The sequence below is a fragment of the Ptychodera flava genome, chromosome 10, assembly GCF_041260155.1.
Source record: "Ptychodera flava strain L36383 chromosome 10, AS_Pfla_20210202, whole genome shotgun sequence".
Lineage (NCBI taxonomy): Eukaryota > Metazoa > Hemichordata > Enteropneusta > Ptychoderidae > Ptychodera > Ptychodera flava.
Window position 1 is genome coordinate 29,591,917 of NC_091937.1, and position 27,723 is coordinate 29,619,639.

The following is a 27,723-nucleotide window of genomic DNA, read 5'->3' on the forward strand; positions in this document are numbered from 1 at the left end:
AGTAACAAACCTGAAATCGTGATCAACGCTATTCAAAATTGCTACGATGTGGGAAAAGTTAAAATTTAGATTTTCACAAAACCGAGCTGATGAAAACTTTTTTAGCCATATGCTTCAAAATGAGCCCCCACAATTGGTAGAGCAAATAAATATTGTAACAGTAAGAAAATATGAATATCTGTGTCTGAGGCGCATTGTACCATAAGGCTAATAAATTTTAATTTCTTTGTCCTCACAGTTGGGTCAGCTGGCTTTCAAGGGGATGAAAGCATTAAATCGCATCCAGTCTGTGGTCTTTGAAACCGCCTACCACACCAACGAGAATCTGCTGATCTGTGCTCCGACTGGCGCCGGAAAAACCAACATCGCCATGCTTGCCATTCTGCGTGAACTTCAGCGACACATTCAACAGGGTGTCATCAAGAAAGATGAGTTCAAGGTCAGTGAACTAAATGATTTTTGATTTTAATAAAAACTGTAAGTCAATGAAAAGTTATAACCCTTTGGTCCAAAACTATGACACCAATTACAGAAAAATTATTAAATATCGGTAAAATGTTGCACTAAGGGTGGAATAAATTATAGTACTTGAAGGTTTAAAATAATATACAAGTCCAGTGATTTGTGTATGTGTTTCCAATTATCTCACTATAATATATAAGAAATCCAGATTGCTAACCAAATTCACTCATATTTTGTCATGTCGTAGATTATCTATGTTGCACCCATGAAGGCCCTCGCTGGTGAGATGGTGCGGAATTTCGGAGGTCGCCTGGCTCCGCTCGGTGTCTCTGTCAGGGAGTTGACTGGAGACATGCAGCTGACCAAATCAGAAATACAAAAAACACAGGTATAGTATGCAAAGGCCGAGCCTGTATTGAACGTCATATCATCCTTCTAGTCGACTGTCTGTGCAATTAGCAAGTATAATTTCTGCTGTATTTCACTTGTGAGGAGAGTAAGTTTTTGTTAAATTTCAGGAATTCTGGGCATGCAGACAGAGATTTCAGTCAAAATCTATGATGAAATATTACACTTTGAATTTTGATACATATCGAGGATTGCAAGAAACTTAGTGAGACATCAAATGCCAATAGTTGAAGAAGTGGAGCATATGAAGAACATTGAACCAGCCTTCCATGTCAATCAGTGTTGTCTGAGGGTGCTTGTTCAATACCCCCTAGGATACTGTCGAAATTATACTGTAGCATATCTCAGGCCATTGGTCCTCCAGAAGATAATTTTCATGATATTATATGTTTATCTTTTTATACTCAATTCACCATGTCACTGTGTAGAGGTACATATTTGCTGAAGAAAAGAATTGGATTATGCTAAGATTTTGAGGTTGAAAGGGGAAAGTCACCATTTTCATAGGTGTGCCCTCCCCCCCAACACCCCCCCCCCCCAATACTGACCTAGTGTTATGTGATTTCAGATGCTGGTAACGACTCCAGAAAAATGGGATGTAGTAACTCGGAAGAGCACCGGTGATGTAGCACTGACCCAGATTGTGAAATTACTCATCATTGATGAAGTGCATCTGCTGCATGAGGACAGAGGTGCCGTCATTGAAAGCTTGGTTGCTAGGACACTGCGACAGGTACTGATGCAGAATGATCTGATTGCTGGGCTGGGATTCTAATTCATTTTCAGATTTTTTATGCTACATTTTTCCCTTAGGCAAAATTTGCCAGGAGCACAGACTTGCCAATCTGTTAAATCTTACAGTTCTTTTAAGATACACAACGTAAATAAAGTTATTTTGAAAACGTGATAAAAACTCTATTTTTAGTGGAGCAATAGAAAATTTAAATGGAAAATGTTATTGGTCACTCTGCTGAGGGTTAAAACAGAGAGTGGCAGCAATTTTCGATTTCGTTTGTCAGAAATTTTTAGGTGACATGCTTGCCCAATTTAAAACATCTCTCTCTATGACCTAAGATGTTTTTGGTTATCGTGGAAGCGAAGAGTTTGTGTTTTTATTTGCATAAATTATGAGAAAAATTTTGAAGTTACAAACTTGCCTTTGTTGAGATGCGTTTTCAATAAATGAAATTGTTTGCCATTCATTGCTGGCTCATACAAATGTATTATCATGGTAACTTTGAATTTTGTGTGATTAGAATTGTTGCCATGGCTTTAATGATTATTAGTCCCACGGACACCGTCCGGGGGGACTATAGGTTTGGTCATGTCCGTCCGTCTGTCCGTCCGTCCGTCCGTCCGTTCACGCAGATATCTCAGAGACGCTGGAGCGATTTCGTTCAAACTTGGTACAAGGATAGTACCATACCTCATACAGATGCACGTTGATTTGTTTCACAATGCGATCAAATTTGGCCGTTGTAGAGGACTTTTTAGTTTTCACCTCCATAGACTCCCATGTATAAGGCAGACCATAGACTCCATGTATAAGGCAGACCATAGACTCCCATGTATAAGGCAGACCATAGACTCCCATGTACCGGTATAAGGCAGTCCATAGACTCCCATGTACTGCCTTAGACTCCATGTATAAGGAAGTCCATAGACTCCCATGTATAAGGCAGTACATAGACTCCCATGTATAAGGCAGTACATAGACTCCCATGTATAAGGCCAAGAAAAATAAAAATTTAGTTTCTCATCGTATTCATATTGCAAAAAGGATGCAGTGACACAGTTTTTAGTCCCCACAGATAAAGTCCAGGGGGCTCATAGATTGGGTCATGTCAGTCCGTGAGTCCATCCACGTGAGTCCATCCGTTCACGCAGATATCTCAGACACTTTGAAAAAATGTCATGTGACCTCGGTGACCTTTGACCTCGAATATACATATTTGTCCATAACTCAGTAACCACAAGTGGTAAACCTTTCATATATGGTATGATGGGACACCCTATGACGCCACATATTGTACCTCATTAATTATGTGCATATCTAATTTTGAGCGAGCCAATAGAGCTGGAGGTCTGATTTTTGGTATGTAGGGATAACTTAGCAATACAATTTTTTTGACAAAATGTCAAGTGATCTCAATGACCTTTGACCTCAAATATACATATTTGTGCATAACTCAGTAACCACAAGTGCTACACTCTTCATATTTGGTATGATGGGACACCTTATGACGCCACATATTGTACCTCATTAATTATGCGCATATCTAAGTTTGAGCGAGCCAATAGAGCTGGAGGTCTGATTTTTGGTATATAGGGATAACTTAGCAATACAATTATTTTGAAAAAATTTAATGTGACCTCAATGACCTTTGACCTCAAATATACATATTTGTCCAAACTCAGTAACCACAAGTGCTACACCCTTCATATTTGATATGATGGGACACCTTATGACGCCACATATTGTACCTCATTAATTATGCACATATCTAATTTGAGTGAGCGAATAGAGCTAGAGGTCTGATTTTTGGTATATAGGGATAACTTAGCAATACAATTTTTTTGACAAAATGTCACGTGACCTTGGTGACCTTTGACCTCAAATATACATATTTGTCCATAACTAAGTAACCACAAGTGCTACACCCTTCATATATAGCATGATGGGACACCTTATGACGCCACATATTGTACCTCATTAATTATGTGCATATCTAATTTTGAGCAAGCCAATAGAGGTAAATGTATGGTTTTTAGTATATAGGGATAGACTATAGGATAGAAATTTTTTGACAAAATGTCATGTGACCTCGATAACCTTTTACCTAAAATACACGATTATGTCAATAAATAAGTAACCACAAGTGCTATGTCCTTTATATTTAGTAGGATTGGAGACCTTATGACAACACATGCTTTACCTCGTTAATTATGCCCATATATAATTGTGGGCAAGCCAATAGAGCTAGAGGTCTGAATTTTGGCATATATGGATTAATTAGCAATACAATGTTTTTTTTCAAAATGTCACGTGACCTTGATGACCTATGACCTTGAATATGCATATATATGCATAACTCAGTAACCACAAGTTCTTTACGCTTCAATTTTGATAGGATAATAGACCTTAAGATGTCACATCTTGTACCTCATTTATTATGCACATATGTATTTCTTGGCTGGCCAATACAGCTAGAGGTTTGATCTTTTTTCCCGATTTAGAACCATAACTTAGACATGCCTCTTGTTTCAAATTGGGAACAATGACATAGACCTATGTGTCCATAGATCTGAACATATACACTTTAGTGATACTTCTTAATGACCTCATTTCCCTGCCCCCTCAAGACTAATACTCCTATTACAAGTGGGGACTATGTCATTGTCAATGACTTGTTTTAACATATTTTTATCTCTGTTTTGCTATGATTGCCGGACAAGACCAGTTGAGCTAATCTTGTGGTCAAATCTCACTGTAAAAACCTGAACTGTCATGCTTTCGTTGTAGTGCTACGTTCATGCCCAGGCGTGATATTACAGTACATGTGTACAGTGAACCTCTGTGCTCTTTGCTGGTGCTAATGTGTTTTCTTTTTGAAAGACCACATGTGCCCCGTCACTGTCAGACTTTAGTTCAATCCTATTGTTTTCAGTGACAAAGTTGGATCACTATACTTGATAGTGGGTTGACAAGGGTTAGAGTCCAGAACAACTGGCTGGCCTTACCCTTCCACCCCTATTGTTCTCAGTAGAAGTTCAGTTTTACCAAAGAAAACAATAGGGAGGAACCACAGTGTGGTGTTGAAAGGGGTAGTTTCTCATTTCGTTTCTTTTATAGGTTGAATCATCACAGAGTATGATTCGCATCATCGGACTATCAGCAACCTTACCGAACTATCTGGACGTTGCCCAGTTCCTCCGTGTCAACCCGTACCAGGGATTGTTTTTCTTTGACGGGCGTTTCCGACCCGTGCCCCTGGGACAGACGTTCATCGGTATCAAGACGATTAACAGGATGCAACAGCTGAAGGACATGGATCAAGTCTGCTACGATAAAGTGGTTGATATGGTAGAGAGAGGACATCAGGTACGTTGTTAAATTTATTGATAGAATTCTGTTTTTTCATCTCATTCTTATGCTTTAAATGTAATACATAGTATTCATGTTTTAATAAATAATAAGTAAACATTCATATAAACCACCAGTTGAGAATATTCCATGATGTCATGAGTATTCTCTCTCATACAGTAATAGAACTTATTAGTTACAGCGCCCTCATGAGGTCTCTGAGCAAAGTTCATAATCAATACTGTGTTTCCTCACAGATTATTAACTGACTACTTGTTGTTCAATTTCAATAACCTACATGTACCAAATGTCATGCCATCGTGGGCTCCGTACATTCAAAGATAGTTGAGTCCAAAGACTCGATGACATGCACATATGTTCATACCTGCATTCTGTAGAGGCTCTTGGAACGCATAACAAAGAAGGCACGAATCATGGTCATGTCGTTTTGTGAAACACTTTTAGTTGATATCAGCTTGATTTCTGCTTGAATCTGGATACTTTCAAATGTTTTACATGACACGTGCTACGGTATGAATATTCATATCAACTGACGAGACACTGTGCAAAAAACAGTACAGTCCTCTCATTTCTGATGATGGAGTGCAATTACCCGTTAGATCCCAAATTGTTGGAGCTTTGTTCATATCACTGGGCCCAGTCACTGAGAATCCAGTGTCCCGGGGTTTTGCCAGAAAGCTAATATCACCAGATCCAGTGATTGTACCAAGTCTTATTCCAAGATAGCTCTGATGTCAGGGTGAAGTTACGCAAACAATTACGAAGGTCAAAGTATTAAAATCTTTTGAAATAATGGTGTGACGTGCCTCTATAACAATATTCTGGACGAGTGTGTTCTTAAAACTTTCAATATTGTTTTTTCATCCAGTATCGACAAACACTCACCTACACATACATGTACACACACACAAACACACATCATTCTAAAACAAACTTTCAAGAGCAGATATAGGGATATTGTTCAATTCATGTGTACCGGTTTTTATCCGTAGGTGATGGTGTTTGTACATGCAAGGAATGCTACTGTACGAACCGCCATGTCATTGAGAGAGTTAGCCAAAAACAACGGTGATTCTGGTTTGTTCACTGTGAAGCAGAGCGCCACCTATGGAGCAGCTGAGAAACAGGTATAATATCTGTTGATCTTGTATTTCAAAAAATTCAAGATTCGCATATACATGTAAGCTTTGTAGTAGATTTAGTGTGGCTCCTTATGTTAAATAAGTGAATGGAAGTGTACGTAGTGAAATACAGGTAGGATTATACCTTTCAGCACTAATGGAATGATCCAGCTCCATAGCTTTATGCGGTGAAGCTGGACCTGTACACAGGGAAATGGGGTAAAATGCATGTATTTGATATTTTCAGCATTAGGTGTCTATATAGCTTATAAGTATAGTGTACACAATGAAATTCCTTTGATTTAGAGTCTGCAAGTAATGACGTAAGCTGCTAAATTTTTAAAATTTGTATACATTTTTGTCATACAGTGATCTTGTGAAAATTGTGAAATTATGATACGAAATGGCTGAATGAGTCGTGCATTTCTGAACTTCATGAATTTCTACAGCTTGTAGCCTTGTCAGATTTCAGCATGAACCTGGCAGTTGACATTGTTCCCTGTTTCTTGTCTTTTTCCCACCAGGTAATGAGGTCGCCCAACAAGCAGCTCCGCGATTTATTCCCCGATGGTTTTGCAACTCATCACGCCGGAATGTTAAGGCAAGACAGAAACCTGGTGGAGAGGCTGTTTGCGGAAGGCCTCATCAAAGTTCTGGTGTCCACGGCCACGCTGGCCTGGGGTGTGAACTTGCCAGCTCATGCAGTCATTATCAAGGTAAAGATTCACTGTTAGATTGCTTAGTCTGGTTTAGTTTTGGTCAGGTCAGGTTAGGTTAGGTTAGCTGGGCTCATTAGGTTTGGTTAGTGCTGATTAGTTTAGTTATTATTTTAAGTGTAGGGTAGTCATGTTTAGGTATACTTATCTTAGTTTAACATTGAATAAACTTACAAGTTATAATAGTTTCATTAGTGTTGTTTAGTTCAGTATAATAGGTTTAGTTTAGGATTGGTTAGGTTAGGTCAGTTTATGGTAGTTAAGGATTGTTGGTTGGTGGGTGGGCGATTGGCAAGTTAAACAGTTTCTTTATTTGTATGTTGCAGGTATAAATGTGGAAATGTGTCTTTTAGTAGATTGTTGCACTCATAACATGAAGGAGTTTTTGCATCATGTAAATCATGTGAAAGTTGATTTTTGTTAGAAATAAAACTTCATTATGATTTAAAGTTAGCAGTAGCATTCCATTCAAAAAAAAATAATTCCAAGAGCATCGGGAAAAGAATTTATCATCAAGAATACTTACTATAAGGAAAAGGAGAATATGAAGTTCTGTGTCATTCAAAAACTATGAACAATAACATTGCAGAAAAATGTTATTTGTCGGTGACTGTTAATATTTCAAATAATTTGTCCGGCTTAATATTTATGATGCATAGTATGCATGATATGAACAACCTTTAAAATTTGCTCCAAAAACTTCGAATTTCTATACCATTTTCCTTGCCTTGAAATTCAACCTTTACAAAAATTCATGTCTTTTTATGCATAATTTGTGACTGTTTTTCTCTCAGGGCACCCAACTCTATGACGCCCACAAGGGAACCTTCGTCGACCTTGGAATGTTGGATGTTATGCAGATTTTTGGCCGTGCTGGCCGACCTCAGTATGATACTTACGGTCAGGGCACCATCATCACGACTCAAGAAAAACTCAGCCACTACCTGTCGCTGTTGACCAGACAGAATCCAATAGAAAGCCAGTTTACTCAGGGCTTGGCGGACAACCTGAATGCTGAGGTAAGGAGAATTTAGTATCTCATCGGTGATGTGGTCATCATCGGGTTGTGTGATTATGTTGGTGTACGTACAGATATATGTATCATTTCCTGCATATTCATTAAGTAGGTAAATGTGTAATTTTTTGTTAAGTGATGGTAATGATGTATGTCAGAAGCATTATTGGTGAAAATTTCAGTGCTGACAATAAATCTTTTTCAGCCTGTTGTAGAAAGCCACCATATTTTGTGACATTTTTCTGGTGGCAAGAATATTAAAGAGCCAGGAACTGTAATGTCCAACATTTTTTTCCATTTGTTGTTTGTACTATATATATGAAGCTCAAATTGAAGGTCAGTTCTCTGAAACATGCATAGTGTAAGCTGTATTGGGCTTAGAAGTGCATTAATTGTACAATCAACTCATCTTTGTTATACAGATATCGCTAGGAACCGTCACCAACGTTGAGGAAGCAGTGAAATGGCTGCAGTATACCTATCTGTTTGTGAGAATGCGGAAAAACCCAATGGTCTATGGCCTTAGTTACAAAGCTGCACAGGTATGCAAATTAGCTCTGGGTTCATTGACATTCTACTGTCTTACTGATTCAGGCAAGATTTACCTTATAGTGTGGTGTAGTTTTATACTAAGTCTCTCTCTCCGGTGCAGTCAACCTGTCTTACAAATTTTTTGTATTTTTCCCTGCCTGTAGCATTCAAATATGAATATTTTCATGAACTGATTTCCCTTATAAAATGTCAACAAATTACAACACTGTCAGTGTTTAGTTCGCAAAGGTTGTGTTAATTGTTTGTTACCATTTACAAAGGCTTTTGTATTGACCTTAAGAACATGCCAACGTACAATTTGCTATGGTTTCACTGTTCACGTGACAAATCTTGTTCATTTTACACACTGTCAGGTGCACTACGATTTATGAAGTCTACACTAAGCCAGGAACAACGTTCTACAAATCAGTTTAAATCTTTGAACGCCAAAGTCAATTTTTGTTGCCGTTACAAAATATATCCCAATCAAATTTTGTCAGATTTTCACCAAAATTTTGATCAAAAACTGTAGCTAATTAAATGTGAAGTCCATTTGCTCCAAAATTATCAAAACAAATACAGAAAAATTCATAAAGATTGGTAAAATGTTGCACTGAAATTTTGGGTGGGAAAAATTACAAAGCACTCAATTAAGGGTTAAAATGAATGTGAATGATATCAATCTTCATATTTTTGATAATGCCACTTTTTCAACTACCATTACAGGAAGATCCAGCTCTTGAGAAACACCGGACAGACTTGATCACTGTAGCCGCCAGGACCTTAGACAAGGCGTACATGATACGCTTTGATGAGCTGACGGGCTACCTGCACGCTACGGACCTAGGCAGGACTGCCAGTCACTTCTACATCAAGACCGACACTATCATGCTCTTCAATGAATTCTTTAAACCACTGATGACGGAAGCAGATGTCTTCTCCATGATATCAAAGTCACAGGAATTTGAACAGATCAAGGTTTGGTCATTGTCATGGTCATGTGTGATTCCTCCTAAAGATACACTGCTTTGTGTGATTTGATGTGGTCGAGTGAAAAGTGTTTTCTCCAGAAAGGGCTATGTGCAAATCCCTCATCTAATCAAAATGCCCCTCAAAATAATCATAAACACAGACCTTTTCTTTTACCAATACTGTTACAACTTACTCCCTCATTTCCTTGAAAATATTGTGTATCAACTGTCAAAAATATCTTTAGACAAATTACAAGATTGGTATCTCCTCCGTTGAAAAGGGGTTGATCCTCTCATTATTCAAAGTGGGGAAAAAAGATATGACCATCAAAGTATTGCTGTCAGTTTTGTTAAATACGGACCGAGCTGTTCTGTGTACAGAAGAAATTTTCTCAAGTTCAATGAGTGATCTCAGTGTCTCTCTCTGTCTCTTGTCTCCATCTATCTCTCTCTCTCTCTCTCTCTCTCTCTCTCTCTCTCTCATATACTCATATCGATCCATCAAACTGCTATGCTGTTCCTTCTATCCTCTCCACCTCTCATTTTACTCCCCAGGTGCGTGACGATGAACTCACCGAGTTGGAATATCACATGAATGAGAGCTGTGTAATGGCAGCAGCTGGAGGAGTAGAGAATGGCTATGGAAAAGTCAACATCCTACTTCAAGCGTTTATATCCAAAACTAGGGTAGAAAGTTTTTCCCTGGTCTCGGACAGCGCATATGTAGCCCAGGTATGTTGTGATTTTTCTTATGCCAGGATATGTACCTAGCGTTATTGATTTCTTTTTCTCTAAACAGGGTCACCATTACCATGCTACTTTTGTGTGCTTAATTTCAATGAAATTCCCACTTGAATTGTCTTCTGCCAGTGTAATTAGATTGATAAGTTTTCTCTACGTTGTCTATCACCAGTCATAATTTAAAACTTAAGTTAGAATTTTAATTTCTCATACTCTTTGGAGATTTTGTGGGTGAAAAAATAGATATTTAAACTTCAGCTCAGTGAAAATTAATATAGAATATAATTCCAACAAGTGATATTCATTTTGTTTGTTTCTTTGTTTGTGTTTATTTGTGGTTATTTGTATTTATGTTTATTTGTATTTATTTGTATTTGTGTTCATTTTTCTGTTTAATTATCTTTATATATTTGTTTGTTATGTTTTTGTTAATTACGGAATCTGTATCATGACACAGAACTCTGGTCGTATTGTGAGAGCGTTATTTGATGTCGCCATTCGTAAAGGATGGCCAACAATGGCGGCTAAGACTCTGGAACTCAGCAAGGTGGTGGACAAAAGGCTTTGGGCTTTCGAACACCCGCTCAAACAGTTTTCGGTGCTCTCGTATGAAATATGCAAGAAGTTGGAAAACAAGAATCTGAGCATCGACAGGATGAGAGAAATGACAAAAGATGAAATAGGTAGACAATGACGTTACTGTCGCATTTGGCTATTTTCTAGCTTGTCCCCCTCAATGTTTGAATTCTTTGGACCAAAGGTCCAACACAGCAATGTAACAGCTTAGCTTTGTATATACCGTATGCCATATACCATCATCTTGAGTGCTATGCATTGTAAGCCATAGACAGAGATAACTCAAAAACTGTTCAGTAGCTTTTCATAAAACTTAACGGGATCATCACCTTGCCTGATATCTCCTCATTATTTGTGTCCATTTTTTTGACTTATTCATTTTAAAGTCACTCTTTTATTTTACTGAATTGATATAGCATCCAATATAGAATGAGATATAAATTATATATGTATCAGCTAAAAATTGATGTTAAAGATAGCTCTTCGATGAAACAGTTTTATGTAAAAAGTTCGTCTGGTAGCAATGTTAACCCTTTGAGCACCAGAGTCACTTTTGGTCTCCTTTAATGAATATACCCAAGTCAAATTTTATTCAGATTTTTGCCAAAATTTTGATAAAAAAGTGCAGCACATGAAATGTGATGCCCACTTGGTCAGAAATTATCAAAAAAATTACAAATAAATTCCTAAAAATCGGTAAAATGTTTCACTAAAATTTTGGTGGGAAAATTGCAGCTCTTGAAGGGTTAAGCATTTATATTTCACTCAGAAATTTTGCCGGCTTGACGGACACAGTTCATTTAATATCAACATTCGGAAAAAAATTAGCGTAAGCAGTTTTGTTTTGGAGAAGTATTTCTTGGCAAGAGATGTCAAGAACCCCAAGGAATCAAAGAAAACACATGGAGGGTGTATTGGTATAACCTGTTCATCTCTATTTTTTGTGTGGTTAGGTCCAATGTCAGCAGTAAAAAAAAATTGGATCAGATATTGTTTGTTGTTTGAGGGTCCAAAAAGGAAAGATTTTGTAGCTTTGAGGATAATTTTTTGACAAAAATAGCATCAGAATAAAGACAATAAATTTATTCATCATGGCCGAGTTGTGATACAATAAATTTATTCATCATGGCCAGGACAACTAGAATATATACTAGAATGTACCAATTCAGACTGCTAATGTTTTGCTCAGAATCCCGTAAACAGTTTTGAAGATATGCACGATTTAATGACGGTTTTACTGCTTTTAGCTCAAAAAATTCAACTTTCCTGACTTTTGGCTCATTTAATTTCACCTCCCCGCAGGTCACATGATACATCACGTGAGAATGGGAGAAAAAGTCAAACAGTTGGTCCACCAGTTTCCCTTGATCTCATTGGACGCCAACATCCAGCCAATCACACGCACCGTCCTGAGAGTGCGACTCACCGTGAGTGCGGAGTTCAATTGGAATGACCGTATCCATGGCAACACCACGGAGCCCTGGTGGATATGGGTGGAAGATCCGGAAAATAATCATATTTATCATTCAGAGTATTTCCTAATGCACAAGAAACAGGTGAGAATTATTCATTTGGAGTTTTTCTATAACACCGCTTTTATTTTTTGACATCTATAATAACTTTTATACTTGTAGCTCGCGCTGCAGCAAGCAGCTCACTGATACGTTTGGGTTACTGCAGTACGATAAGAACAAAATTCTTGATCATGTAGTTGCCGCCATTGCAATCCCACAATGCTTTGAGTGTATCGTCGCAGTAATGGCCCCAGTTTTAATATTTTTTCACTTTGATCAATATTTGCTATCGATAAAGTTATAAAGTTATGAGGATAACTTCAGAATTTGAAAAATATATGAAAACACATGAATGCATTTTTGTGTGGGATGAAATATGTTGATCACTATGCCTATAATCATAATGATAGAGTTCTAACAACTTCAAAAAGCTATCGGAGGACCCTTAAGAAAAATCTGATTGTTTGCTTAAAGAAGATTTAGGCCAGTGTTCTGGAGATGTGCTGTGTTTGCCATTAGGGGACAACTGCATTAACTTGTATGTAACCTGAAACCCGAGTACTTGCCTGAGCAACTCGGGTGACAAACAGAAGACTTTTAATCCGCAAGGTGTGAAGGTTCCATTGTTATGTTTATCTAATCCAGCTGGTGCCATTGTATTGCCATTGTAGGAAAGGCAGGTCTGTGAAATTGATCTTCTAGGGAAGTAGGGTATTCCTAAGTTAATGGAGCCTTCCCGTAATGCGATGATGAGAAATTTGCTAGGAAAACATCCAAATTTCCTTTTCTTTTAAAACAGGTCATAAACAGGGAACCGCAAGAATTGGTGTTCACCATACCAATCTTTGAACCACTTCCCAGCCAGTATATCGTTAACGCCGTGTCTGATCGATGGCTTGGTGCTTCAACCATGTGTGCCATATCATTTCAACACCTTATCCTACCTGAGAAACACCCTCCCAACACAGGTAGGAGAAGGGGTGACATCATCTTCCAGTGCATCACAACTATACTATGTCAGGTCTTTGATTGGTCATGAACAGTCACATGATTCATTTGCATAAACATCAGGAACTTCAATTGGTCACAATTGTACTATGTCAGGTCTTTGATTGGTCATAAACAGTCACATGATTCATTTGCATAACCATTATCAGGTACTTCAATTGGTGCCAACATACAGTATTTATTTGGTAAAAATTAATCAATTTGCGCACAATGAAAACTGCAGCGAGGGACTGCATCCAGAGGTTTCTGTTTACGACTTTACTCATGTAATCCAGTGAGCTTTGTATTTTAATCACAACTGAAACCATTCTTTTTTTTTTCAGAGTTACTGAATTTGCAGCCATTACCAGTCAGTGCGCTGGGAATTCCTGAATATGAATCTCTCTACAAGTTCACACACTTTAACCCTGTACAGGTGAGTGCCTCATACTTTGGCAATTCAGAAACAAAAGATGTTACATACGTATGCGATGAATGTTCTCAATGGGCATTTTTGTTCTGATTTTGATTTGACGAGTATTAGTCTATTGCATTTTACCGTTGATTTCTTTCAGTCAGGGGAATTCCAAACGGAATCAGTGCTATTTTACATTTCTATCATTGTCACACCAGCATTGAAAGAGTTAGGCTGATGTGCAGCGTCTCGGAAGCTGATATCCAATTGGGTGGCTAAATGTTACTGTTATAATAAAATAACACAAAAAGACTCCCTAAGTTGCTGTGAATATGTGACAATCAACCAATCAGATATAACCTTCCGAGCATGCTGCATATCAGCAGAAAGAGATGGTAGCTGTGGCACTAACAGTATTTTCAAGATTTTGTTCTAGAGAACATTGATTTTACAAGTTTGTTTTCTGAAAGAGGCAGAGACTAAATATTTCATTCCAGAGAGTGAATTGAATCTGATGTCTTTGTCATTCAGTTTCAATAATATTACCATATTTGAAAAACAAAAATCAATAAAATCATAAACTGTGAATTCTATTATGTCCAGAGATTTTACCCTCCATCCATTAGACAAAAAATTCATCAATACCACTTTCAAATTTTTTTACTTAATTTTCAACTTTATTTGTATTTTACAGACACAGATTTTCCACACACTATACCACACTGACTACAATGTTCTGCTGGGAGCCCCAACAGGGTCTGGTAAGACAGTAGCAGCTGAGTTAGCAATGTTCAGAGTCTTCAATGTCTATCCCAAGACGAAGGTGAGTTCTTTCACTTGCACAGCGCCCTCAATGGTGACTCTCACTTGCACAGCGCCCTCAATGGTGACAAATATCACGCCCAACACTATTTAGTCTGTTGCATTGCAGAACCGAAAGGAATTCACCCAAGAGTTCTATATTACATAGAAACTGGTCAAATAAAAACACTAAAGTTTTATGGTCAGTGTCCCATCCACAAAGATTTCCATTACATTTGCAGGGACGAATTTCTTCATCCTATCATTTTGAAATTACAATATGAATCCACTCGTACACTCTTGACCTTCTGATCAGTTTTCTAAGATTTGTCATACATACTCAATATTTCTTCATCATGTTCAAAATCAACACTTGTCACCGTGTTTAAAAAAAATTGTTCAACATCGTTTAAGTTATTTTCTGTTCACAAAATAAGCTCAACTAATGACCTCAACCTCTTCTTCTCAAATTCTTATCCCTTTTCAATATATATTCTTTTGATTGTTTTCAGTGTGTATACATAGCACCACTGAAGGCGTTGGTCCGAGAACGTATTGACGATTGGAAGATGAGAATTCAAAGCAAACTTGGAAAAAAGTAGGTTTTTTGATGAAATTCACAAACTTAATCAGGAATGTAGATATCATATTAATTTTGTACGGTATTTTAGTGATTGATGACTGTTTCACTTCCATATTTGAATTGATGTAGTACTGTTCAGAGTAAAACTTGTGCCTAAATCATCCATCAAGAAAAATGGCCGATTTTGTCCCTTTAAAAACGAGTAGATAAAAGTAAGAATGTGCCATGGGCACAGATATTCGGACCTGCATACTTTTGCAATTCTTTCCTGATCTACCACTTGTTTGGGCTAATTTAAAAGCTTGTGGTCTTAGAAAAATGCTCGCTCTCTTAGTTGAAACGAAGAAGAGTTCACTTAACTGTGTTCAAAACCCAGGCTATGGTGGAGCTCAACTCTTTTGGCTCCCTGTGACCTCTGACCTCTAACCACCATTCATTTCCAGGGTGATATAAATGACAGGTGAAATAACCCCTGACATCAGGGCCATCTCCACTGTCAATGTGATATCATCGTAACTTCTTTGAATCCCTGTGACCCCTGACCTCTAACCTCCATTCGTTTCCAGGGTGATAGAGATGACAGGTGAAATAACCCCTGATATCAGGGCTATCTCCACTGTCAATGTGATATCATCGTAACTTCTTTTGAATCCCTGTGACCCCTGACCTCTAACCTCCATTCGTTTCCAGGGTGATAGAGATGACAGGTGACATAACCCCTGACATCAGGGCTATCTCCACTGTCGATGTGATATCATCGTAACTTCTTTGAATTCCTGTGACCCCTGACCTCTATCCTCCATTCTTTCCAGGGTGATAGACATGACAGGTGAAATAACCCCTGACATCAGAGCCATCTCCACTGTCAATGTGATATCATCGTAACTTCTTTTGAATCCCTGTGACCCCTGACCTCTAACCTCCATTCTTTCCAGGGTGATAGAGATGACAGGTGACATAACCCCTGACATCAGGGCCATCTCCACCGCTGATATCATTGTAACTACTCCTGAGAAGTGGGATGGTGTCAGTCGAAGTTGGCAAAACAGAAATTACGTCCAAGAAGTCTCCCTTCTTATCATTGATGAAATTCATTTACTTGGTAAGACATTAAATATATACGAACGTCACCCTCATATTTTGCTATAAGGGTTGGTTACAATCCCATGCTTATTTTCACCAGGGTCACTGTTTTGTATTTTAAGTATTGACAAATCTTGCAAAATATAAGATGTTTTATCTTTTAAATCATATTATGTAGCCGTTACGTTGTAGACGTATTATAGTAGATTCAAGATAACCAAAACAAGAAGTCAAGCTGTGCCGAATTTTAGACACTGTACTTCTATGTAAAGTCAGGCCATGACTCATGTCTTTCATGACTTAAGGTAGATATAGCTATATAAAAAAATTTGAAAACTGGATTCTTGTACCGACCACAAGTTGTGCGGTCCTCTGTTTGCATGCAGGGTTGGAACAGCCACAACAAGGCTATGTCCTTTTGAATAACAGAAGGTTTCACCATTGACTTATAACTCCTTATATACAACGAAAATAGCCACAACAATGCCAGAAGATTATGCATTCGAAACTTTCACTGACACAAGATGTAACCTGCAGTGTAATATGTAAAGTTGACTCCGTTTCATAACTAGGGGCTTCTTGTCAAAACTGATTTATCTTCAAGTCAGTAACTCATGATAGAGTGAAAATCCAGTGACAGCACAACTCTTCAGCACGGAAGCTGTCATGTAAAAGTTAAAGGTGCACGTTTCTAAATACATCTGTATTGAATGCTGTATAAAAAGCGCAACTCTTCCACCCCTTCTCCCCACATCTTCAGAGGTGAAGCTATACTAAAGTGTATTGGTAAAAGAATTGATAAGAGAATTAATAGTAGTTTGACGTGTTATACCTCACAGGTGGTGATCGAGGTCCTGTGCTGGAGGTCATCGTATCAAGAACCAACTTCATATCATCGCACACCGAGCGAAACCTGAGAGTCATCGGTCTCTCCACTGCATTGGCCAACGCCAGAGATCTGGCTGATTGGCTGGCTATTGAACAGGTGAGTTTGTTATCACGTAAAGTTTGATGTCTTTTGTTGGTTGGAGAGAGTTTTTTACGTAAATTTATGCAAGGGACAGAAACATGCCAATACTTTACTATCTGTCATTATTTCACATATATGCATAAAGCCAATGTGTATCAAAAGATTTGCGGCAAAAGTTGTGTGTATAAGACAGACAAAAATAGACTTTGCTAAATGAAAGAATAGAGGACGTCAGAAGCTCTCAGCTTCACTGCATAAATGTAGGAATACATTTACAGTTCATGAATATTCTTGTCTCTCAATATTTTTTAACTAATCCCGTTGATCTAAATGTTAAACCTGTACCCAAATACTTCTTCCTTGAGCAAACAAGGTTAATTATTTTGTTTTTTCCTCCAAACAATAGGTTGGTCTCTTTAATTTCCGACCATCAGTCCGACCAGTGCCTCTTGAAGTACACATCAATGGCTTCCCTGGCAAGCACTACTGCCCTCGCATGGCCACTATGAACAAGCCAACCTTCCAAGGTAAGATTTCATCGGGTCAATATTGCACATATTGTATACTGTCTATCGCAAATAGCAAATTCAGTGTTATTACCATTATCAGAAGGAAAAGCGTTTGGTTCTTCGTCTTAACATTCCTGCAGTTTTCAAACCCACTCTTTCATACGCCCTTATTTGGCCATCCAACCAACCAACCAACCAGCCAATGCTTTCAGTTTGGTTTATAATTTCATAAATTATTTGTCCCCACAGAATGTCAGCGGGGACTGATAGATTTGATTGTGTGCGTCTGTCCGTTAACCCTTTGCACCCTGACCCCCTGGTACTCTATGACGTCATCGGACATTTATGTCCGAGCCGGGTTCAAAGGGTTAATGCAAGTTTCCCAGAGATGCCTGGGGCGATTTCTTTCAAACTGAGTACAAGGATTACCACCAATGTCATACATATGCATGAAGATTTGTTTTGTGATACAATCCAATATGACCATCATTTCCGTCAATAGTTTCCAAATTCATTAACCAAGTGGGGACTATGTCATTGACAATGACCTGTCGATCAGTGAAAGAAACAACTTTTCATGTGTGCGTTTTCTTTTCCACTTCAAAGCTATCAGAACACATTCACCGAGCAAACCAGTGCTGATCTTCGTATCATCCCGTCGTCAGACGAGACTGACGGCGCTTGATCTGATCGCGTTCTTGGCCGCTGAGGATGACCCCAAACAATGGCTGCATATGGAAGAGAGAGAGGTCTGGTATTTAACTCAACTCTTTTACCAGCCGACAACATGACACCATCCGATAGTATTTTAAATAAATGGTGTTCATTTGATGTTTCGAAGATGTTATCGCTTTGTAAAAATTACTTGACAACTCAAAAGTTCTGTAGTCCTGTACTCATTTTCAAAGCCAAGCTATTGTGGACATTCAGATTTTGTCACAATTACATGTAATATGTCACCATGTTACAGTGTTACTCTCAGATTTATTTGTAATGTGAGTGACATCACTTATGTTAAGGATATAGATATACATGAAATCTTTATGTTGATCTAATTTTCTAGAAAATGTTTTCATTCTCATGACAACCATGTACTAATAATCAGTAATATATAAATGTTTTAAATATGCAACAGAGGTATTTTCTAAATCCATACACGAGATTCATCGTGCAAAACTTGGTTGAACAAAGAGTAATGTAATGAAAGTAACAAGAATGAGACATGAGAATAACTTCCCAAGATTTGAATTCAGCTCTGTAGTCTTTTATTTGAAACTGACTTCATCAGTCTCATTCTGTATTCATTTCTGTGAAATCACAAAGTCCACCTTTTCTTTCTGTTTTGCAGATGGAAAATGTGATTGGTGGAATTCGAGACAATAACCTCAAATTGACGTTAGCTTTTGGAATCGGCATACACCACGCTGGTCTTCATGAGAGAGACCGGAAAACAGTTGAAGAACTCTTTGTGAATCAGAAAATACAGGTTAGCATAGCAGGAGACATATCACTGTAGAATATTTTGCTTATTTTGACATCCAACCTACCAACCCATTCACTTCCATCTTTCTCTTCGTCGATCTACCGACACCATGAAATGAATAACACTGATCGCGATCGCAGATTTGTGACTGAATATAGCAACACTTATGGGACATTTGCTGCTGCTGACAGAAATTCTGACAAATTTTATCATTGCTCACCTTATCTTAATAGTGCTGATTGCAAATGACGTCATTAGTGTTTCATTGATATGCAAAAATAAATATTTGTGTGCATTTTTGAGCAAGAACGGCAAAAATAGAAGGTGCTAGTGTTACAATGGATACTAAAGGTCACACAATTTATAACTCAACTACAAGCTGCACAAAGAGCTACACATGCAACAATAAAATTTGTCTGAATTTCTAGCCATAGTGTATGATGCCGCTCGTACAATGTGCAGCTATATTTAGTAACAAACCTGAAATCTATGATGGAACTATGATGTCGTCCCGAATAATCCCTATAGGATCAGCCCAAAAGTTAGGCGACAAAGGGTGAATACAAGGATCGGATTCCCATAATAGTCTGAATGTACTGCAGAAAATAATGCTATACCACTGTTCTCCCATTTCACTGTGAATGGTGAACCATTTTGAACATAGGATTAACCCTTTGAGTGCTGTAATTTTTCCCATCTAAACTTTAGTTTAACATTTTACCAATTTTTGTTAATTTTTCTGTAATCATTTTGATAATTTTGGACCAAAGGGACTTCAATTTTTATTTGCTACAGTTTTTCATCAAAAGTTTTGAAAAAATCTGAAAAAAATCGTCAGAATCTGAAAAATGTTGTCTACATTATATTTTATAAAGGCAACAAAAATTGACTTTGGCACTTAAATGGTTCAACTAAATTTAGGCAGCGACAAAGTTACTGTGTGGTCCGATCATCACAGCTCATTCAGTATTCTATCAACCTGAAGCTCAGCCTGTGACAGAATTGGTGAAATCACCTTAGTAATTTTTCTGTCTTTTTTCAGGTTCTTATAGCCACCAGCACTCTAGCATGGGGTGTGAATTTCCCGGCGCACTTAGTAGTTGTAAAAGGGACCGAATACTTTGATGGCAAAACATGCCGATATGTTGACTTTCCCATCACAGGTAAGTGTTGTTGTGTGTTGAATATACTGGCAAAACATGTCTGCAAAGATCTTAGGGTATTTGTGCATGTCCCAGGTCATTTTTAGCATGTGTAAAGGTATTGCTAATGAAACTTTCACCTTGGAGAAGTACACATAGCACAGACACTAGATTTGCAAATATATTTAAAATATTTATATTCATAAATATCTCTAAGTCAGACTGAATGATACATTCTAGTGTCCTTAAAGAAATTATATTGGATGAAGACAGCTTTTCATGACTAATCAAAGGTAAATACCGCACATATTACGAAATCAGCCCCACCAAACTTTTATCCTTTATTGTATTACCGCGCCCTGCCCGTCGCATTTTGATTGGTCGAGCTGAACCATGTGACTGACCACAAATACACAGTAATGGTCTGTTTACATGCCCGTGAATATGAATAATAAGATTAACAACTCAAAGTATCGTAACTTTACAGCTCAAACATAAATCATAATCAATCACAAAATAAAATGGAGCACTTGTAGGTCAAGTTGAGATCTTTTTTCTGAAAACATCTCCGGATTTGCCAATTTTTTACAGCGCGCGTGACTGTTCGTCGCGTATTGCTCAATTTCTGGGGCCCAGTTGTCGTAGTTGTCGTTGGCTCCTGAAATTTTTGGAAATTTTGACGGTTTTCTTGGGTTCGCTGATAATATAATGGAAATAACAGACTCCGCTCTGACCATTAACGTTTATTTGTGGGCGCGGGCTTGAGGAAAGCCAAATTAACGGGTGAGGCTTAATTTTTGGCTTTCCTCTCGCCCTTGCCCACAAATAAACATTAATGGTCAGCGCGTCGTCCGTTATTTCTTTAGTGGTGCAGTCTCAAAGGTGAAGTTCATTGTAGATCAGTGAGAAGGCAGACAGACATGTGACAAGACATCTGACATACATTGCTACTTACTAGAGTAGCAAGTGTAGTGCACAGTTGCTACGAAATAATTTTTCACAGCTGTCCCATAAATGCAAATTGAATGCCACAGCCATCCCATAAATGCAAATGAATGCCACAGCCATCCCATAAATGCAAATGAATGCCACAGCCATCCCATATATGCAAATGAATGCCACAGCCATCCCATATATGCAAATGAATGCCACAGCCATCCCATATATGCAAATGAATGCCACAGCCATCCCATATATGCAAATGAATGCCACAGCCATCCCATATATGCAAATGAATGCCACAGCCATCCCATATATGCAAATGAATGCCACAGCCATCCCATATATGCAAATGAATGCCACAGCCATCCAATATATGCAAATGAATCCCACAGCCATCCCATAAATGCAAATGAATGCCACAACCATCCCATATATGCAAATGATGCCACAGCCATTCCATATATGCAAATGAAGGCCACAGCCATCCTGTGTATGCAAATGAATGCCACAGCCATCTCATGTATGCAAATGAATTCTGCGTCTTTCAGATGTGCTTCAAATGATGGGACGTGCAGGTCGGCCACAGTTTGATGATCAAGGCAAAGCTGTGATTCTGGTGCATGACATCAAGAAACACTTCTACAAGAAATTCCTCTACGAACCATTCCCAGTAGAGTCAAAGTGAGTAGAGAGAATTACATGTAGTTCTTTCTTGACTTTTTGCATTTGCTTACCAAAGAAACACCATCTAATCTTGAGAAAGATGGCTGCAATTTCTCATACTAAGCCAATACTGTCTCTGAGCTGGATTTGGTCAGATTATGGATTCATGCGTTTACCTGTAGATACAACAGCCATATTTGACTTGCAACTCGAATTATTTAGACGTTATGATAATCTAAGTTATATGTCGCCAATGTTCAGACTACATTCTACACTCACATGTCGGCGAGTTGAAAGAAGAAAACAATTGGTTGAAAAAAAGCTGACAATTCTTCGTGTAATTACTTGGTAAAACATCATAAATAATAAATTAACAAATTAGTAATATTATAGGGTGAGAATTTGCATTAAGAACTTTTAATTCCTTTCTTTTCACTATGACTTCAAGTTTTTAACCATTTGACCACTGTTATGTCATAGGTCACCATCTCATAGGTCACCAGTTGATCAAAGTTCAAAGGGTTAATGATTTGTTTATCTCTCTGCTGGTTTTGACTTGTCAGATTATAAATAATAAAATATCATAAACTTCAAGAATATTTATTCCAGAAGATATTAACAAATGAGCAGTACTGTATTGTACTTTTCTTAGCAGCAGTGTCCACTTTGTTAGTCTCCACGGACACCGTCCGGGGGACTTATAGGTTTGGTCATGTCCGTGCGTGCGTGCGTCCGTGCGTGCGTCCGTCCGTCCGTCCGTCCGTCCGTTCACGCAGATATCTCAGAGATGCCTGGAGCGATTCATTCAAACTTGGTACAAGGATTACTTCATATGTCATACAGATGCACGTCGATTTGTTTTGTGATACGATCCAATATGGCTGCCAGGCGGCCATTTTATTATGATTTTTTCATGTACAGAGCCATAACTCAGGCATGTTTCAACTGATTTTATTCAAAGTTGGTACAAGGACATTGACCAATGTCATAGATATGCATGTCAATTTTTTTTGTGATACGATCCAATATGGCCGCCATGCAGCCATTTTGTTACGATTTTTTCATGTACAGAGCCATTACTCAGGCATGTTTCAACAGATTTTATTCAAAGTTGGTACAAGGACATTGACCAATGTCATAGCTATACACATCAATTTGTTTTGTGATACGATCCAATATGGCCGCTCTGCGGCCATTTTGTTACGATTTTTTCATGTACAGAGCCATAACTCAGGCATGTTTCAACAGATTTTATTCAAACTTGGTACAAGGATATTGACCTATGTCATGCACATGCACATTGATTTGTTTTGTGATACGATCCAATATGGCCGCCGTGTGGCCATTTTATTACATTTTTCATGTCCAGAGCCATAACTCAGACATGTATCAAGTGAATTTATTCAAAGTTGGTACAAGGAGATTGACCAATGTCATACATATGCACATTAATTTGTTTTGTGATACGATCCGATATGGCCACCGTGTGGCCATTTTATTACAATTTTTCCATGTCCTGAACTACAACTCACACATGTATCGAGCGAATTTATTCAAAAGTATTTTTATCACAGACCTAATGAAGAGGACTCTATCCTCTCTGAGGACCTGTAATCAAAGTACCCATTAACAAGTGGGGACTGTGTCATCAACGATGACTTGTTTTCAAAATAGTAAGATCTCTTTTGGTCAATCTTTTTCAGCCTGCTAGAAGTGTTACCTGATCACTTGAACGCTGAAATCGTGGCCGGTACCATAACAACCAAGCAGGATGCCATGGACTACATCACATGGACATATTTCTTCAGAAGATTGGTCCAAAATCCAAGGTTGGTGAATTCAGAGTTCACTTTTGAATCTATTCGTAGATAAGTAGTAGAAGCCATTACTTAATTTATTCAACTTTTTTGTGCAGTTATCTGTCAGTGCCAAGAAATCTGACAAAAGCAATGAGGTCATCTCTGATACAATTCTTCCAGATATTGCTTTACAAAATTGTGGGAACCTCCAGTAAATGCAAATTGGTTTCTCACAACACTACAACACTACCTACCTTTGCAATTTTTTTGTTGTAAGTTTCCTTTTGGTGATTGTAGCTCATAAAGGCAGTTATCATGTTTTGACAGTTACTATGACTTGGAAGATGTTGAACATGGCAGCATCAATAAATTTCTGTCCAGTCTGGTGGAGAAAGCATTGTTGGATTTGGAAAGTTCATACTGCCTGGAAATAGCTGAGGTAAACACTTGTTTGTTCGTCTGTGTGTTTTTTTGTTTGTTTGTGTATTTATTATTTGCATATTATTGATATATATATTATCTATTTATTAGTACTTGTATATTTATTTATTTATTTACTTTGTTATTTATTTACTTCTTTTGTTTTTGTTTTTTTTTTGAAGAAGAAATCTATTTTTATTTAGTTTACAATATTAGTAACCATCATATCGTCCACACTTCAAAACACATGCTAGTCTCTGGATGATTATTCTAAGTCTAAACTTCCTATACGATCCATGCAAGTTAACTTTGTAAAGGTTGGTGTATCAAATCAATACTACAGTTTTTTAATTGATTTGCTTGCAGTGATAGTCGAGCCTTGTCTGTAAAACTATAACAGAAAAAATAGATGTCAACAAAATGCTATAAAATAACAAACATTTTTTTACTTTTGAAGGACAATAGAAGTATAGAACCTTTGACCTTGGGTCGAATAGCGTCCTACTATTACTTGTATCACCTCAGTGTCCGCATGTTCAAAGACAAACTGACGGCAGACTCCTCACAGGCTGATCTTCTCAATATTCTATCTGTAAGTTGACAACTCTATGCAAGATGGCAAGATGATCATATCATATTTCAAGGAGTTATACAGGGACGATCATGCAAGCTGGACAGTTGCTTATATGTTACGTTTACATTGTTGTGCAGTACACAAGATGTGTAAAGCTTTCAAGTTCTGATTAGAAATCCTCAACACTCATCACTTGGCAACTTTAGAGCAGATTGACAGCACAATGATTAGACTCTGTCAGAACACTTGATTAAAGTTTGTGAATAGTCGTTAGATTATTATGACGGTGTTTTTTATGTAACTTACTTCTGTTTAAAATAAGAAACTGCCAAACTTTGCATTAAGAAGAAATTCACTTCACAGCTGCAAGAAATCTTGCTTTGTTCATTCTTTGACTGAATAAGAAGCATTTAGGTCAGCATGCCTGTGAATTGTTAACATATCCATTATTGTACCATCATTCAACATGGAAGATGTCATCTGTAACGTCGTGTTTGTTGTCTGTGTTTATAGGATGCCAAAGAGTACGCAGAACTACCAGTCAGACACAATGAGGACGCCCTCAACGGGTAGGGAGCACTCAATTCTCTACTTGAACTGGTAGAATCATTTCCTTGGTTTGATGTATGCTCTCGGAGAATAATGGAATTTCAAACCAATGCTGGAAAAGAGTCCAGGCAAAATTATGTGACACTTTGAAAACTGTTGAAAATCAAACAATCAGTTGAAGACGGTCGTTTTTGACACCAAAACACTCCTATAAAATACTGATGACAACGACAAAAAGTCTTTTACTTTGTTCAGACCCATCGTTTTCCATATCAACTTATAAGCTGAACTCTATTATAATGTTATATGGTACTACATGCATTTATCAAGGACTACAACCCACTTTTGTACTTTGATACAATCAACAATTGATCACATAATAATAATACAGCTTGTGTTCAAATTTTAGACTCTTTCTTTCTAGATGACAACCTAACCATTTGAAATTTCATTTTCAGAAACTTGGCAGAGAAGTGCCCCCTTGAAGTCAACCCGTATACCTACGATAGCTCACATACAAAGACACATCTGCTGTTACAAGCGTATTTTTCCCGACTTCAGTTGCCATGTACAGATTACCACACAGACACCAAATCAGTTCTAGATCAGGCCATCAGAATTTTACAGGTATGTATTCACAGGGAAAAAGTGTGTGCAAGTATTCAGTTGGCACCTATTCGTCTTGGTTTGAGAACCACTCTCCTATCACATGAACTGCTTTCCAGTTTAACCCTTTGAGCGCTGCAATTTTTCCCACCAAAATTATAGTGTGCAAGATTTTACCAATTTTGTGAAATTTTTCTGTAATTTTTTGGACAATTTTGGACCAAATGAACATCACATTTTATTTGCTTCAGATTTTTATCAAAATTTTAGCAAAAATTATAAAAAAATTGACTGGTGTATATTTTGATGTAGGCAGCAAAAATTGACTTTGGCGCTCAAAGGGTTAACCAATAATATTATATAGAACTTTGGGTGCTTCGCTGTGACAGCCATCACAAGACACATTCAGTTTGATAGACATACCTATAGCCAGACAGTCTGGGCAGTTAATTTGGAAGAATGTAGATGAAAAGAAGAGAGAGACAATTTTGATACAGTTAATGAACATGTACAATACATGGCGAAAAATTTAAAACTTTGCTCACACCAGAGTGTTACCCTACAACCCCCAAAACTTGCTACATTCCCTTTACTTTCAAAAGGTTGGGTGGATCAATATACATTGAAATGAGAATGAAAGACTGTATAGCTTCGGTCAATGGTGAGTTTTCCCCCTGGGACATGAAAGATAAATTAATGAGAAGAAGTGGACATACTTTATATAATGTGCAACTGGGTTTTGAGACAATTGTACATGTATATTACATAAGCTGCATCTGTTAGGAGTGTCTCGTACATGCACATAATTTGCATCAGACAGTACACTCATAATAATTATGCACTGCCGTTGAAAACTGATTGAGTAACAAGTCCACATTTGACTCATATTGGCGTTTTCTCACAGGCCATGTTAGATGTCGTAGCGGACCAAGGCTGGTTGGTGACTGGATTGCGTATCATGCATCTCGTACAGATGGTGGTACAGTCAAGATGGAGTCATGAATCCACTCTGCTTACACTGCCTCACGTTGAGAAGGAACATTTACACTGTTTCAGGTGAGGACTTGTCTTTGTGTTCGTACTCACAAGTTTTTGCACACGCCAGAAGATCTCCTAGGCCACATCTGCGTTATTGTAGAAATCAGTGCTTGTCCCCTGGTACCTTTATTAGGAATTATATTACAGCTTTGTCAATACCAGTGAAGTTTGTAACATCCCCCCTGCCCAGATTATCACTGAAATGTATCTGATTACCCAACACTGTGGCTCCATATGTTTTCTATATCTACAAATTCACTTGCATTGCCAAAACTATAGAATAATAGCAATAATGTACTCCTCCCGGTCAATAATAGACTCAAGCAAACTTTGCACTCCATAATGTACTTGACTTCCCCATGTACATTATGTCTCACAAAGTTCGTTTTCATTCATTATGGGCTGGGAGGGGGTACATTATTTCTTTAATAAATGCAAACAGTGACTTTAGGGATAACAAAGCGAATACGGTGTTTTCAATCTGTTTCGAACTCAAAACATGCGATATCCAGTTACCTAGCAGAGAAGCAAGAGACAGAACCACTCTGCCAAATCCTCACTCTCAAAAAAGAATGGTTCAATAACCGGGCTAAGTTGTTACATTTTTCTGACCTTGTAGAGTTCAGAAGCACTCACGCTCGCACACTCACTATAATGCAATGTCACTTTGGATCCATAATTCACAGTATGTATAATTGCAATTTCAGATCCTTCAAAGGACGGCCTGTTGAGTGTCTGCCAGAGCTAATCGCAGCCTGCAACGGACAAAGACGTGTGTTGGAGAGATTTCTGGAACGGCCAATGTCAGACGATGAAATTGAAGATGTAAGTGTTGATTTCCAAATGTGATGTGGTAATGATACTTCCAAAGTAACAAAGACATCATCAATAAAGCATTCAAGGGTGGCCATTATGATTAACTTCAAGATACATGACTTTTACATGTAGTACTTCTCTGCTAAGAATCGTCAGTTTTCTTTCTCTTCCTTTCTACCTCAA

At 37.9% G+C, this 27,723-nt stretch overlaps 1 protein-coding gene across 1 annotated transcript in view; it reads left to right on the top strand.

Annotated features, from left to right (window-relative positions):
- Positions 1-27,723, top strand: part of LOC139142451 (activating signal cointegrator 1 complex subunit 3-like) — a 38,864-nt gene that overhangs the window by 7,089 nt on the left and 4,052 nt on the right. The window contains exons 8-37 of the mRNA XM_070712389.1: positions 239-439; positions 710-850; positions 1,439-1,603; positions 4,724-4,972; positions 5,968-6,102; positions 6,621-6,812; positions 7,607-7,831; positions 8,250-8,369; positions 9,085-9,336; positions 9,885-10,061; positions 10,528-10,753; positions 11,949-12,202; positions 12,960-13,128; positions 13,492-13,583; positions 14,257-14,385; positions 14,876-14,961; positions 15,882-16,048; positions 16,869-17,014; positions 17,406-17,526; positions 18,115-18,257; positions 18,857-18,994; positions 20,034-20,154; positions 21,624-21,756; positions 23,442-23,567; positions 23,865-23,976; positions 24,415-24,549; positions 25,045-25,100; positions 25,539-25,707; positions 26,591-26,742; positions 27,432-27,549. Of these exons, the coding sequence (XP_070568490.1) occupies positions 239-439; positions 710-850; positions 1,439-1,603; positions 4,724-4,972; positions 5,968-6,102; positions 6,621-6,812; positions 7,607-7,831; positions 8,250-8,369; positions 9,085-9,336; positions 9,885-10,061; positions 10,528-10,753; positions 11,949-12,202; positions 12,960-13,128; positions 13,492-13,583; positions 14,257-14,385; positions 14,876-14,961; positions 15,882-16,048; positions 16,869-17,014; positions 17,406-17,526; positions 18,115-18,257; positions 18,857-18,994; positions 20,034-20,154; positions 21,624-21,756; positions 23,442-23,567; positions 23,865-23,976; positions 24,415-24,549; positions 25,045-25,100; positions 25,539-25,707; positions 26,591-26,742; positions 27,432-27,549 (4,650 nt within the window). The remainder of the gene's footprint in view (positions 1-238; positions 440-709; positions 851-1,438; positions 1,604-4,723; positions 4,973-5,967; positions 6,103-6,620; positions 6,813-7,606; positions 7,832-8,249; positions 8,370-9,084; positions 9,337-9,884; positions 10,062-10,527; positions 10,754-11,948; positions 12,203-12,959; positions 13,129-13,491; positions 13,584-14,256; positions 14,386-14,875; positions 14,962-15,881; positions 16,049-16,868; positions 17,015-17,405; positions 17,527-18,114; positions 18,258-18,856; positions 18,995-20,033; positions 20,155-21,623; positions 21,757-23,441; positions 23,568-23,864; positions 23,977-24,414; positions 24,550-25,044; positions 25,101-25,538; positions 25,708-26,590; positions 26,743-27,431; positions 27,550-27,723) is intronic.